The following is a 13144-nucleotide window of genomic DNA, read 5'->3' on the forward strand; positions in this document are numbered from 1 at the left end:
TTTTTTTAAGTGTGGGAAGTCTGCAAAGAGGGCTTATTTCTGTCTGAAATTACTTCAGTTAAAATACAGATAAAGGCTTTTAATCCAGTGGTTATGCAAGCCTGTGCCATAGTAATGGTGCAGTCACAGCAGTCAAATGCACTTGAAACCATCAAACAGGCAGTTCATTCGTGTGTCCTGCCCCCTACCTCTCAGAAAAAATATTGATAATGAGTGACCCAGCATGCTTTGACACCTTTAGGCAAAAAAGGAGAACTCCAGCTGTCTTTGTGTGATCCCTTAAGGAGGGCGATATTTCAAAATATTAATCTCATTTTGCTATGATATCCATATCAAACATCCTCTGCACGGAGGGTTGTTACCAGTTATAACAAAAAAGGAGAGGCACTCGTCTGTATTTTGCTCATATTTTTCTGAAGGGTGAGTTAAAAAAGAGAGTGCATCTGTTATTTAAAAAAAGAAAATCTACCTTTTAAAAAGGGCTGCTTTGCCTCTCATTGTGAATATAGATTTAGATGGACTTGAATTTTTTATTAAATGGAGTATTAAAATAGCAAATAGTAAATAAATAGTGTGCAATTGTCAATATTTGAAGTTCTCATCAAAACGGTCGTGTTCCAGATCTTGTTGGTTAGAATGCAGATTTACACCTTAGAGTCTTACGATCTAACACAAGATCGATTTATCAAAAAGTTGCAAAAGAAAACATTTTTAAAAAGAATGTTCAGACAATAAAACAACAAATATGGGCTGTGTCTTTCCCTGTTGAAATTTAATCAGGCATGCTTCAAAATCTCTCAAGCATGAATTACTGCTTGGTGGGAAGATGTTATTGTAATTCTTTTTTGCACAGTGCAGATGGAATGCTTGGAAGAACAGTTCAAGAGAAAGCATCCATTAGTTCACTGCATTTTTCTCTTTGCTTGCTGTTGTATGTATTTAGCTAATTCACTGATTTTCTTCAGGTATTTGTGCAGCTTGAACACAGCAATCTTGCTTTCAGGGGGCAAATCCCATAGTGGTTTGGAAAAGGCTGTAGGACCACAAGGGAAATAACTGAGCTAACTTCACCTTTTTTCAATTCTGTTTCAGTGCCAACTTTATCAGGAGCAACTATTACCCCTGAGCTCCCCAAAACAACTGCCACCACCACAACCACTACTTCACAGAAAGGCTTGGTGAACACTACAACCACGGTTGGCCCAAGGGAAGGAAACAAAGGGCCAAGACCACCACCGGAAGTTCTGGAAACCACTGCCCCACCATCTCCAGACTCTTTCCCTTTACCGGAGCGGTTCTGTGAGGGTACGGAGAAAAGGGACATATCATGGCCTCAGACACAGAGAGGAATGCTGGTGGAGAGGCCATGCCCCAAGGGAACCAGGGGTAAGCATATTTACCTTCCACCTATATCTTTCCCAGTTTCTCATGGAGTTCTACTCAGGTCTCAGGTGATAATCACATTTTTATATTAATATATTGGTACTCAATAAATAATATTGACATGTTGAAAGTCCTGAAGCTGATTAGCATTGGATTTCAGTAGTTAATCAGTTTTTATTTATTTTGATTTTAATAAAAAAGAAATGAAAAATATTCTATGCACCATCATAGTGACCTAGATATAGTATCTGGGTAATAACTCAATGTTGCAGTAATTTACAACTTACTGCTTGCTAAAAAAAAAAAATATCAATGAAAATGCCCACAGTTGTCCAATATTCATGACAAATTCTTTTAAACATTTGGTGGCATCTACCTGTTCTACTGACATTACTGGAAGAGCAACATGTTTTTTGTAAGCATACAAGAAAATGCTCACCAGCTGAACTTAAAAGCTTTTTATGGTTAATTGTGTTCAGCAAATAGTGAGCCAGTGATACTGTACCATTATGTGGCTTTTGAAACATAATGTGGGTATGAAATGAGGCTTAATGATGTTTCTGCACCACTTGAAAGTAAAGGCGTTTACAAGATTGCATTAATATCATACAGTAATTGGTTGCTTTAACAGATAGCCAAATGTAGTATTTTGTGGGCCCCGGTCTGTTCTACAGCCAATGCCTGTGAAGTTCAAGCATGCTTTGTGTGAACACTAAAGAAATTATTTAACAAATGAAGTCACAATTCAGCAAGAATTCAGTATTGTCTAAAATTCACCAAGTTAGGTGATAACTTATTAACTCATACTGGCTCAGCACAAGTTAAGAACCCATTGGCATGAGGCTTACCATATAAAAGCTATTGTACTAGTAAAGCGAGTAGACAGATTGGTATGGTTGCGTATACTATTGCTTGCATGGTTTGTTATTTTTCAGTCATAATCCAAAAAGTCCATCCTCTCAGTAATCCTCTTGCTCAGAATGCAGCATGTCATGATAATCACTGTTTTGAATAAAGCAGATATTTTTACCTAAGACCAAGACTCAAGACCACTAATTTATGGAGTAGTTTACACTATGACATATGTAAATGCACTACAGCATGCCCAACACAATGCAAACTTCACAGTTTATTTAATATAACTGACATTCACGATTTTAATCATTGTGTTCAGCATAATAATTAAGGACGTTTGGATATGATTCTTATGGGGCACCAAGAGTACATATGAAATTGTTACCTTTTTAGTAAGTAGATAAAGAGGACAAATAATTCTAGTACAATTCTAGAAATATTTTCACAATCCTGCACAAATTATAAAGTAAAGAGCTGGATCATTGTCAATGAATATTAATCACAATTGCTTGCTGACAGGTTGTTCAGTGAACAGTTAGCATTATCAATTAGCACCAGTTGTATAAAATTTTTCTAATAAGCGATTTTAAAAAAACGTGGCATTAGGGGATAGGTAGGACATTGAGTGAGGAATACTAACAGGGATCAACTATCATTTCTTCCCCTATCTCACAGGCACGGCCTCCTATCTGTGTGTGCTTTCCACTGGGGCTTGGCACCCAAAAGGACCTGATCTCAGCAACTGCACCTCACACTGGGTTAATCAAGTTGCACAGAAGGTTCGTCTGAACGTCCTTTGTTTCCTTTGCACCTCTCTTTCACTTTCTTATTCATTCATACGTTATTACGTAATAACATTATTATTCAGTATTTTCTTCCCCAAACATGAACAATAATGTATTCCTTAAAACACCAGAGCTGACCATTATATGTAGCTTACTGTTTTGTTTTTTTTTTTCCACTGATGTGAGTTAGCATACTTTTAGTGAGGAATCTTGGCTAATAAACCCAAGGAATGTTATCAGCTTTAATTAGTCACTGTTGTCTCATGTGTGGTGGTGTAAAGGAATATTTCATCACAGCATGGGTATGTCGTAATGAGAGGGGAGAGTCTCATAGTCTACAGCAATATTTTCTGAACCATGCTGAGATGATAATTTATATCACTCCAGATCAGAAGCGGTGAAAATGCAGCTAACCTTGCAAATGAGCTGGCCAAGCATACCAAAGGACCCATCTTTGCTGGCGATGTGAGTTCGTCGGTGAGATTGATGGAGCAGCTGGTTGATATCTTAGACGCTCAGCTGCAGGAGTTGAGGCCCAGTGAGAAGGACTCCGCAGGCCGAAGTTTTAATAAGGTATTTTGTTTTCCATTGCCCCCCAATGGTTGTTTCTGCCCCTCACCCCTTATCAAGTATTCTGCATTGCTAAGCCTTAATGGTACTTCCCTGTGACTACATTTTTGGGTTTCTAGCAACTTTTAAAGAACTTCAGAGTGAGCTTCAAATTAACAAATTATTGCTTTTTTGGAGATATCCTAGAAATACTATTCTCCGTGAAGAAAAAGAAAAATACTAAAATGTTTTTTTCAAAATAATCTTGTTGGTGTCATTCTCTTTCCGTATCAATACTAAGGTGTCAGTGGCTCATTTCCTCTGAATTTTTAAAGTCAGACAAAACAGATGAAAAGTAGTCTGAGAAATGGATTTGTTGTGAAGGATGCCATAATCAAATACGATAAGATGCCTTTATGCGTGGAGTAAGCTGCTCTTTAATGAAATATTAACACGACCATGGGTGATTTCACAACAGTATTTTCAGAGGTGAAAGCGCATAAAAATGCCCTTAACAATGTGGAATGTTTTTGCCAGGTTTGAATCTGATTAAATGACCAAAGAGGAACATTTCCATGTTCTATAAATGCAATCTGTATACTGTAAATAAAATGCAGAGTCCTTTAAGATCTAGAATGCTGCAAGACAGCCATCAGAAAATGTGTTAACCGTCATCATAAAGATGAGAATGCTTACTTATTTTATAATGAGCATAATAATCATGTTTACCTAATGTGTTTCAAAGACAGCTTTTTTTGGGGAGGTCTTGTCTGGCTTTGAAAGAAAGTCTGCATGCTATGATTGAAAGTAAATGCAGGCTGTTTTTCAATGTGCAGTTGGCTCATAGAAAAGGAGAAGGAATGCAGGAAAAAAATGACAGTGTAGAAACAAGTTTTAAGCCTTGGTTAAAGCCTTGGTCACTTGTGCTGAAGCTCCTAAATTTACTAATTGTGTGTTTCTTTGTTTGATCTGTTTTTTTGTTTTTCTTTCTAATGAAAAAGCTTCAAAAACGAGAAAGGACATGCAGGGCATACATGAAGGTATCTCAGCTATGCTACTGTATCACTCTGCTTCTCCGCAACCCCTCCCTGCCCCTGCTCAGCAGCATGTGCCTTTTGTATTGCCATGTAGCCTCTCTCCTCTTTCTGTGCTTTAAACATTTTATGAGTAATTGCCTTCCCACAGCTGTAATTGTACTTCTGTCCTGACAGTCAGATTTGTGATCTAAGTGGCAAGGAAATCAACTGCAATTTCAAACATTTTTATGGCAATTTCTATATTCCCACGGGTTTTACTTTTCCCTCTATTGTTGGACTTTTGAATATTTTTTGTGCGTACTCACCTTTCCATGGTCTGTTGATATTATTTGTTTGCTCACTTTTCTTTTTTTCCCCCTTTCTCCAGTGTCTCATTTTTAATATTTTGAAGTGTATTACTGAGTCCACACATGTAGGCCTTCCAAGAACTCTTGTGTTGTACTCTTAATAATTCACACACCATTTGATATACTACGAACATTCAGTAGCTGAGAGAACTTGCATTGGGTTAGCCATGTTATACTATGGGGTTTTGCTGTACCACTGTATCACTTCAATTAATGGAACTGGCTCAAGCTAACTTGACAGGTCTTAGCAAGATTTTTTTTCTCCCAGTATTGCAGATGATACCTGGGTTGATTTTATTTTGTTAACCCATGAAATATGAACACCTAGATATTACTGACCAAGTTATGACCTCCTCCATGCAAGATAAGAAAGTTCATTCGTCAGGACAGATATTTTCATTTGTGCCGTAAAATAGAAGCACAAATCCACCGTTCCCTGTGACTAATAAGGCCGTCCAGGGTGAAGCAATTTGTGTCCTCCTCCATTTAATGGCTTCAGCACCATCGTTGTGAGAATGTGACGATTCCCTCTCCCATTAGAGACATCTACATGTCTTCCACCTGTTTCCAAGGTCAAGACATCTTCCCATCTAGGCAGTGAGAAGGTATTAAAATGGAATAGCCTAATTGCTGTAATCCTATGCTGGTAGTACGTATTGAAGGGATTTTGTAATTGTTAACCCAAGCATTGTATTTTCAAAATATATTTGTTATTTTAATTTTACGTGTTTCAGTTTGCATTCAGACTTTGCCCCAATAAATGATGAAAGTTATATTTATGGGCCTAATGACACATTATGACTGCAATGATGGGATTTAGGCAAAAGCGGTGAATCAGCAGTATTTGACATATTTAATGTGAGGCTACATTATCCCTGCATTAGTAGAAGAGCAGGATGCTCATTGATTAGCTGATTAGTCTGATTGATTTGATTATTTTCTAAGGAGATTTCAGTGTTGTCTCATTGAATTTCTGTATTTATTTACTGCCTGGCTGATACTCAGCAAAGCAAGCTAAACAGATTTGATTAGAAATGTGCAAATGAATAAATAACGACTTAATATAGCCATCTTATGTTGTAGTCAATATTTTTAAAAATTCCAAAGAAATGTATACCTCCTATATTTTTCTTCAAATTGACCTGACTGGGCCATTGCTGGGCTATGCAGCAGTGTCATGACATAAGGAGTTAGATGTTGCTATTGAAATTACCACAGTTTTATAGTTTTATTTTTGATTTATTTTTATAACAATCAGGTGTTAAACCTATTGGAAATTTATAGCTGCTGGAAAAAGTACCCTTTTCTAGATTTTTTCACTGCACACTGTACACTCCTACATCCTTACTAGTATTTCCTCATTTATTGTGAACTACGTCTTTAACATACCCAGTTTCAGTGACTGGATTAACAAGACTAGGGCTGGCCTTGTGTCAACCTTTTGCATCAGTGGTGAGAAGCAGGGAATAAACGCTTTGACAGCTAGATATTGTGCTTTATGCAGCAATGCCAGTTGGCCATGAACTAACATGGTAGAATCTTGATTGGCTGTCAGCATGTACCCATAACCATCCACCCAATAAGAGAGCAGGATAGTGCAACTTGAGGACCATTTTAGCCTCTGAGTGAGGTAGACATACAAGCAGAAAAAGCACAGACAGTGTTTTCAGCATACAGTCTCCAAAAAATAAAGCCAAGTAAATGTTAAATATGCCAGAAACCAAGTGAAGCAAATTTGCAGGGCTTACACATGAATGCTCAAATACAAATGGGCACATAGTTAGACCCATATTTAAAATTATACCATTAAACAGACCTTTTCCAATTAAATTCCTAAATACCACTATGACCAATTTGCAGCCTCCATTTACCATTACCATTATCATTATGTCTGTTGTTTACAGAGTATGTAATATGAACTAAATTTGAGATAAACTGGTTTATTTACCTTGGATTCTAAAGATGGAAGGGAAAAGAGCCACTTCACTGCCATCTGAAGTGACCACTTTGTTCCCATGCTTAGAGCAGATTCAAGAAAGGATTGTCCTGTGTGCCCTGGTTGTGTTTTGTGCTGTGAAGAGTGATATTTGTTCACAGCTTTCACCAAGAATCGTCTGGGTAGCTTCAGCCATCAGTACGGTGTGTGGTGGACTTAACAAGCACATAAGTTGTATTGAGCCAAACTGGAAATAAATTTTACTCACCGTCTTGATCTGTGAATTGGAGCCTTCAATATTTTAATAATCACAAAACCATGTAGTGAAATGAATGTAAATTCACTAGGAGTTAAATTTGCCAGTATCAATCCTTGTAGGACACCAGCATTTTGTTTTTCCTTTAGTTCTCTTTCTCATGTTTTAACATGTTTAATTAAGTACTTGAACGCACAGGTACACATACAGACATAATTATGAAGTACTTAATAAGGAAGAGACTTGTTTGTTGGTTATGTTTGTTTTGACTGGCATTGTAAGCAGAAATATTTGTAAATTAAGCATATTTCTGGATAAATTGAAAGCTTTTTTCATATTTCAGTGAAAGTGCTCGTGTATTATTATTATTTTTTTTGTATACTTTCTTCTTATTTTGTCCGATGTGTCATTGCTGTCATTGGAATGGGCTGTACCAATTGTACTTTGCTGAAATGCTGGAAGGCCACTAGTATATTTACTGAGGTGCTGACATATGTCTCATTTTGGTGCAGGCTATTGTAGATACGGTTGACAATCTTCTGAGACCTGAAGCCTTGAAATCCTGGCAAGATATGAACTCCACGGAGCAAACACATGCTGCAACAATGTTACTGGATACCTTGGAGGAAGGAGCCTTTGTCCTTGCTGACAATCTAATGGAACCAGCCATAGTGAAAGTACCTGCAGAGAATATAAGTAAGTGGTTTCATTACCAATAAAAGAGCATATTTAGAAAGAAATATATATATATATATATATATATATATATATATATATATATATATTTATATATATATATATATATATATATATATATGCGGTGTTCATTGTTTTCTTGTATATCACATTTGATGTAAAATGGAAAACATGGACTTTTTTGAGCAGTATTAATCTCAAAACATTTTTGTTTTGGTTTTTTCCTGTTGCCCATGGTAATACCCAGTGTGAGTCACCAGGACTGTAGGGAGTGAAAAGAGACTTTGGGGAAAGCATGTCTGTTTTGCTCAAGGTGATAGATTTTAGGAAGTGAGAGATGCAAGTCAGAATGGAGGAAATCTGTTGTTAAATTGGTACTTATTTAATGTCATATTTAATGATGCTGTGAACGTAGTAGTGAAGTTGTCCGAAGCAGTAAGAGGGACAAGGATTTAATGCTCTGTGATACTGAAAATTAATCGAAACTCACTATTGATGGAATGCCATCCTGAGGTCATGTTCACGTTCATAAAAATTTTCAAGACCAGTGTCCAATTTTTGAGGAACGTGTGAAATATGTCAGCTTGGTTCTGTCATTCTTGATTTGAATTCATTGCATGTGTGTTTTGTTGCCACAACAGCATCTTCTATGAAATCAAATGCCCTGAGATGGTATCTGAGTAATAGGAAGATATGTACATCCTGTTTGGTCCTTGAATTTTCTTAGATTCTGTTCTTTCACTATTACAATCTTGTCTGATGACACAAACAGAAAATGAGACTATGTTGAGCTTTATCAGACCTTTTAGAGAGAAATTCATCACAAAAACAGTGTAGGCTTGTTTACTTGTAGTGTTATGAAATAAATGTTTTCAGTTAAAGTGCCTTATATTTAGATGTATGGGGTTCACTTTTTTAAATTTCACTTTTTTTTTAAATTATAGGCAGTCTTTGGTGCATTTTCCATAATCTGTAACCACATTGTACTGTACTTTGTTTTGTGATTTAATTTAAGAAGGTGTTTAAGCCTACACAGCAGGTTTTTGTTCTTGACATGCAAACCGTAATCTGTCCTGTTTTTTCCCCTCTATAAAAGCATGCCTTTGTATGATCTACACCAGGACATGTTAAAGCTAGTATTGTCTCTTTTTTTTTCATTGACCTCTTGTCTTTGTAACTCTAACACACTGAAATGTCTGGTATCCTGCTGTCCTCTCTTTCCCCTCCACCACTGGGTCCTGCCAGTCCTGGATGTTTACGTGCTCAGCACAGATGGCCAGGTGCAGGATTTCAGATTTCCCCAGACCAGTAAAGGTGGTATTTCTATCCAGCTGTCCTCTAATACAGTCAAGCTCAACAGTCGAAACGGTAAGCACAAGACACAGAGAGCCACAAATTCGCACATTTACCAGGACAGCATTTCCTTTGCAGTGTTTGCTTTTGACTTTTGTTTCCTCCCACCTCTGTGAAGAGGTGAGAACTCTGTATACCAGGGCTGTCAATGCTGCTTGTCAAATCTGACAATACACTGTGATTACTCGTCAACACTTTCATACAGGACTGCCGCTAAGGACATGAACTTCAAACCCAGAACTTTGACAGACGAGGCTTTAAAATGAAATTCATAAGTTTCTGCTTTTGTTCTCTAGTCCAAAGTTTAATTTCAGCTCTTTTTCTTGTTTTTATGCTGCCAACGATTTTCAGTGGGGTTTTGCTGTCAAGATTTTGCCTTTGAAAGAGTGTTATTGTGTCTGCACTTTATTTATTGTTTGTTTATTCTGTTTTTTTTTTCCTTCAGGTGTTGCCAAGTTGGTCTTTGTTCTTTACAAAAACCTGGGGCAGTTTCTTAGCACCGAAAATGCCACAATTAAATTTGGCAATGAAGCTAACGGACGGAACCATTCTGTAGCAGTAAACTCACACATCATTGCGGCCTCGATCAACAAAGAATCCAGTCGTGTGTTTATTACAGATCCTGTGATTTTCACCCTGGAGCACATTGACGTGAGTCCTCCTGATGAATAAATGCAGAGGTCATAAAACCAGTGGGAGAGAACAGCCAGGCAGACAGAATCTCTCCATTTGCATTGTAAATGCCTGGCTAGGTCACAGAAGAGTTTATTTAAGTCATTGAACATAAAATTAAATAAGTCTGCACCAATGGTTATTAGAACTTAAGTGAATTCTTAATGAAAACTAATTCTCTAATCAACATTAGGATGTAAATGATGCCATTTTCTTTTATAGTGGAAAATTAACTCCTAGATTAGCCATACAATGCAGGATGAAATTGCTTGAAGACCAATTATCTTCTGTCTTTTAAAGTTGTCAAGAGTGATCCCAGAGGGCCCTGGCTTGATTCTGTTCTTTATCAAGGAAATAATGCAATTCTAAAGACATGCCATCAAACAATTATCTAACCCTTAAAGAGTCTCATATAATCAGTGAAGCCATGGGATAGTTTTTCAAGCATTTCAAACAGAATGAAAGACAAGCATCAAAGTGAGAACAAATGTTCATAGAAAATATGACCACTTCTCTGTTTGTAGGAGTTTCAAACCGATTAAAATGTTTGACAAAACACACCAATTGCATGACCCTGTATCAGTGATATGAGATGTAGAAGCATTATTCTGGTCGTGACTAGTGGTGTTTCTATACTAAGCAACATGTTCTTATCAAATCATGTTAAATATGCCCAATTTCAGACTGAACACTACTTCAACTCAAACTGCTCCTTCTGGAATTATTCGGAGAGGAGCATGATGGGATACTGGTCCACTCAGGGCTGCAGACGCTTAGATGCCAATAAAACTCACACGACCTGTTCTTGTAGCCACCTGACAAACTTTGCTATTCTCATGGCACATCGTGAAGTTGTGGTGAGTTGACACTATACTTTGTTTGTCTCATATTTGTCTTTGTCCAAGGCTTTTTAAACCTCAAAATTTATCACCTTATCTGTGGCAATTCAGTAGTATTACATCATTTAAAAGCAGAAAAGGAAATTGCACGAGCTTGAAGCACACTCTGGCTTGCAGTTCAGAAACAAGACTGCAATAGCTGGCCATCTTCATTGGCATAATCATTCTGTATCAACATGCTCAGCCTTTGATTGATGGAAGTTGAACACTTATTTACATGTGTCACCTATGAAACAGACAAGTAATTTTCCAGCCACTACTTACTGGAATGATGAATGGGAGCATGCACTGTCCTCTGTTTTTATTGACAGACAACAAGCATATTAATTTGCTCCATCCTTCATTTCTCAGGGCAAAGACGGAGTGCACAAGTTGCTCTTAACTGTCATCACCCGGGTGGGGATTGTCGTCTCTCTGGTTTGCTTGGCCATCAGCATCTTCACCTTCTGCTTTTTCCGGGGCTTGCAGAGTGATCGCAACACCATCCACAAGAACTTATGCATCAATCTCTTCATTGCTGAGTTAATTTTCCTAATTGGTATCGATATGACAGAACCCAGGGTAAGCCAAGAGATTTCAGTATTGATTTTGTGATCCATTTCCTTGCGCCTCACCAAAAAGGAAAAAAGAAAACCTTCCATCTAAGATTGACAAGTTTAAACATGACTCTGTTCTCAACCTTTAGTGCTATTTACTGACACAGCAAGTGTCAGGCAGCACCATTAATATGGATTAACGAAGTCAGAGCAGAGTCTTCTATGTCACCTGAAGCCATAGCTAAGTTGTTGACTTGCAAAAACGGTGGAACTAATCAAAGGAATTGATTTTCTGTTTTAATTATTTCATTTCCTCAAATTAATTGCATTGAATCTTCACCATTTTCCTGTTATTTTTTAGAGAGGTTGATGTCCTTTGTTTAGTCAATGCACATTTATGCTTTTCCATTTACTACTCACTGAAATAGCAAGGTTATGATAGTTTCAGAAAAAGGAAACTCTTTAGTCTTCTACTGTTAACATGCTCACTGTTTTCCAGGAGTCTGTTACGTATTAGTTGCACTTTACAATACAATATTTACAAAAACTGATAGCTACGAAGTCAGAGCAGAACAGGAAGGAGTGTGAGGTTTGTATATTTTACAGAATAGGAATGCAGTCTGTCACACACCATGCAAATCAGTACCATTTCTTGAAATGGAGTGTAAAAATGTAAACTGTTCCTGTACCAAATCAATATGATACATTAATGATTTTAAGCAGTACTTCAAATGTTGTTGTCATTTGACACCTTTGTCTTTTGCATTTTTCATAAGATTATATTATTATTGTGAATCTCTTAAGCTAAGACAGTCTTTTCTAAATCATTTTCTTTCTTGTTATCCATTTTAGATTGGTTGCTCAATCATTGCTGGAATATTGCATTTTTTCTTCCTGGCTGCATTTGCTTGGATGTGTCTGGAAGGTGTGCAGCTTTATCTCATGCTAGTGGAAGTTTTTGAGAGTGAATATTCCCGCAAAAAGTATTACTACCTTTCGGGCTACCTTATTCCTGCTATAGTCGTGGGTGTCTCTGCAGCAATTGACTACCGGAGCTATGGGACAAAGAAAGCGTAAGTGAAGGCAACAGATTGAATTTTTTTTCCATCTTATTTTTTTAATGACCCAGATAGGTATGCAGACAAAAATGCCTCGTGTTAAATATAAAGATGACATCAGAGATGACTGTTCTGCTAAAATTAGTTGAATTGATAATTTTGTGCACAGACTATTTATCAGTACCATGACTTTGTAATTCCCATCTCATTTTCCCCACCCATAAGCATCTCAAAAGTCAAAGTAGTAAGTATTTACATGCACACTGTTTACTATGAATTGTATTTATTTTCTCCTATATGTAATCACATTAACATGAAAAGTGCTGTTCCTTCCATAAAATGAATATGGGGATGTTAATTTATTTGGAGACAATGTGTTGTCTTGTTATCAATGGAAAGACTTTTCACCAGTATGTTTTTATACTGCATTAACAAGTTGCTCATAGAAGCAGGGTAAGGACCTCTTGTGTCAGTCCACTCTGATATTCCTTTTTTTAGACTATATTTTTAAGTGTTTTTGTTTTACAGGTGTTGGCTAAGAGTGGACAACCATTTCATATGGAGCTTCATAGGCCCGGTTACCTTCATCATAATGGTATGTTGTCCTTCCTACACTGTGTGTTGGTATGTGCTCTCCTGATCAAATGGGTGGGAATGTGAGCATTGCTGTCCACAATTGGCCACAATCATGTGGATCACAGCTTAGTGGGAAATCGACCTCACTGTGCAGGATGCAGGACAGGCACTGTGACAATGACAATTCAAGTAAGAAAACATATATT

General features: G+C 37.2%; 1 protein-coding gene across 13 annotated transcripts in view; it reads left to right on the forward strand.

Moving 5' to 3' along the window:
* The window catches only part of adgrl2a (adhesion G protein-coupled receptor L2a), a 113538-nt gene that overhangs the window by 82533 nt on the left and 17861 nt on the right, over nucleotides 1-13144 (forward strand). For 9 of the 13 annotated variants that reach the window (XM_036522912.1, XM_036522898.1, XM_036522903.1 and 6 more), the window contains 11 exons: nucleotides 1093-1386; nucleotides 2914-3017; nucleotides 3411-3596; nucleotides 4574-4612; nucleotides 7661-7844; nucleotides 9090-9212; nucleotides 9643-9848; nucleotides 10553-10726; nucleotides 11120-11329; nucleotides 12157-12377; nucleotides 12891-12957. In XM_036522912.1, the coding sequence (XP_036378805.1) occupies nucleotides 1093-1386; nucleotides 2914-3017; nucleotides 3411-3596; nucleotides 4574-4612; nucleotides 7661-7844; nucleotides 9090-9212; nucleotides 9643-9848; nucleotides 10553-10726; nucleotides 11120-11329; nucleotides 12157-12377; nucleotides 12891-12957 (1808 nt within the window). The remainder of the gene's footprint in view (nucleotides 1-1092; nucleotides 1387-2913; nucleotides 3018-3410; nucleotides 3597-4573; nucleotides 4613-7660; nucleotides 7845-9089; nucleotides 9213-9642; nucleotides 9849-10552; nucleotides 10727-11119; nucleotides 11330-12156; nucleotides 12378-12890; nucleotides 12958-13144) is intronic. The other 4 variants (XM_036522901.1, XM_036522905.1, XM_036522902.1 and 1 more) reach the window with 1 other exon arrangement.

This window comes from Megalops cyprinoides, chromosome 2 (assembly GCF_013368585.1).
Source record: "Megalops cyprinoides isolate fMegCyp1 chromosome 2, fMegCyp1.pri, whole genome shotgun sequence".
Lineage (NCBI taxonomy): Eukaryota > Metazoa > Chordata > Actinopteri > Elopiformes > Megalopidae > Megalops > Megalops cyprinoides.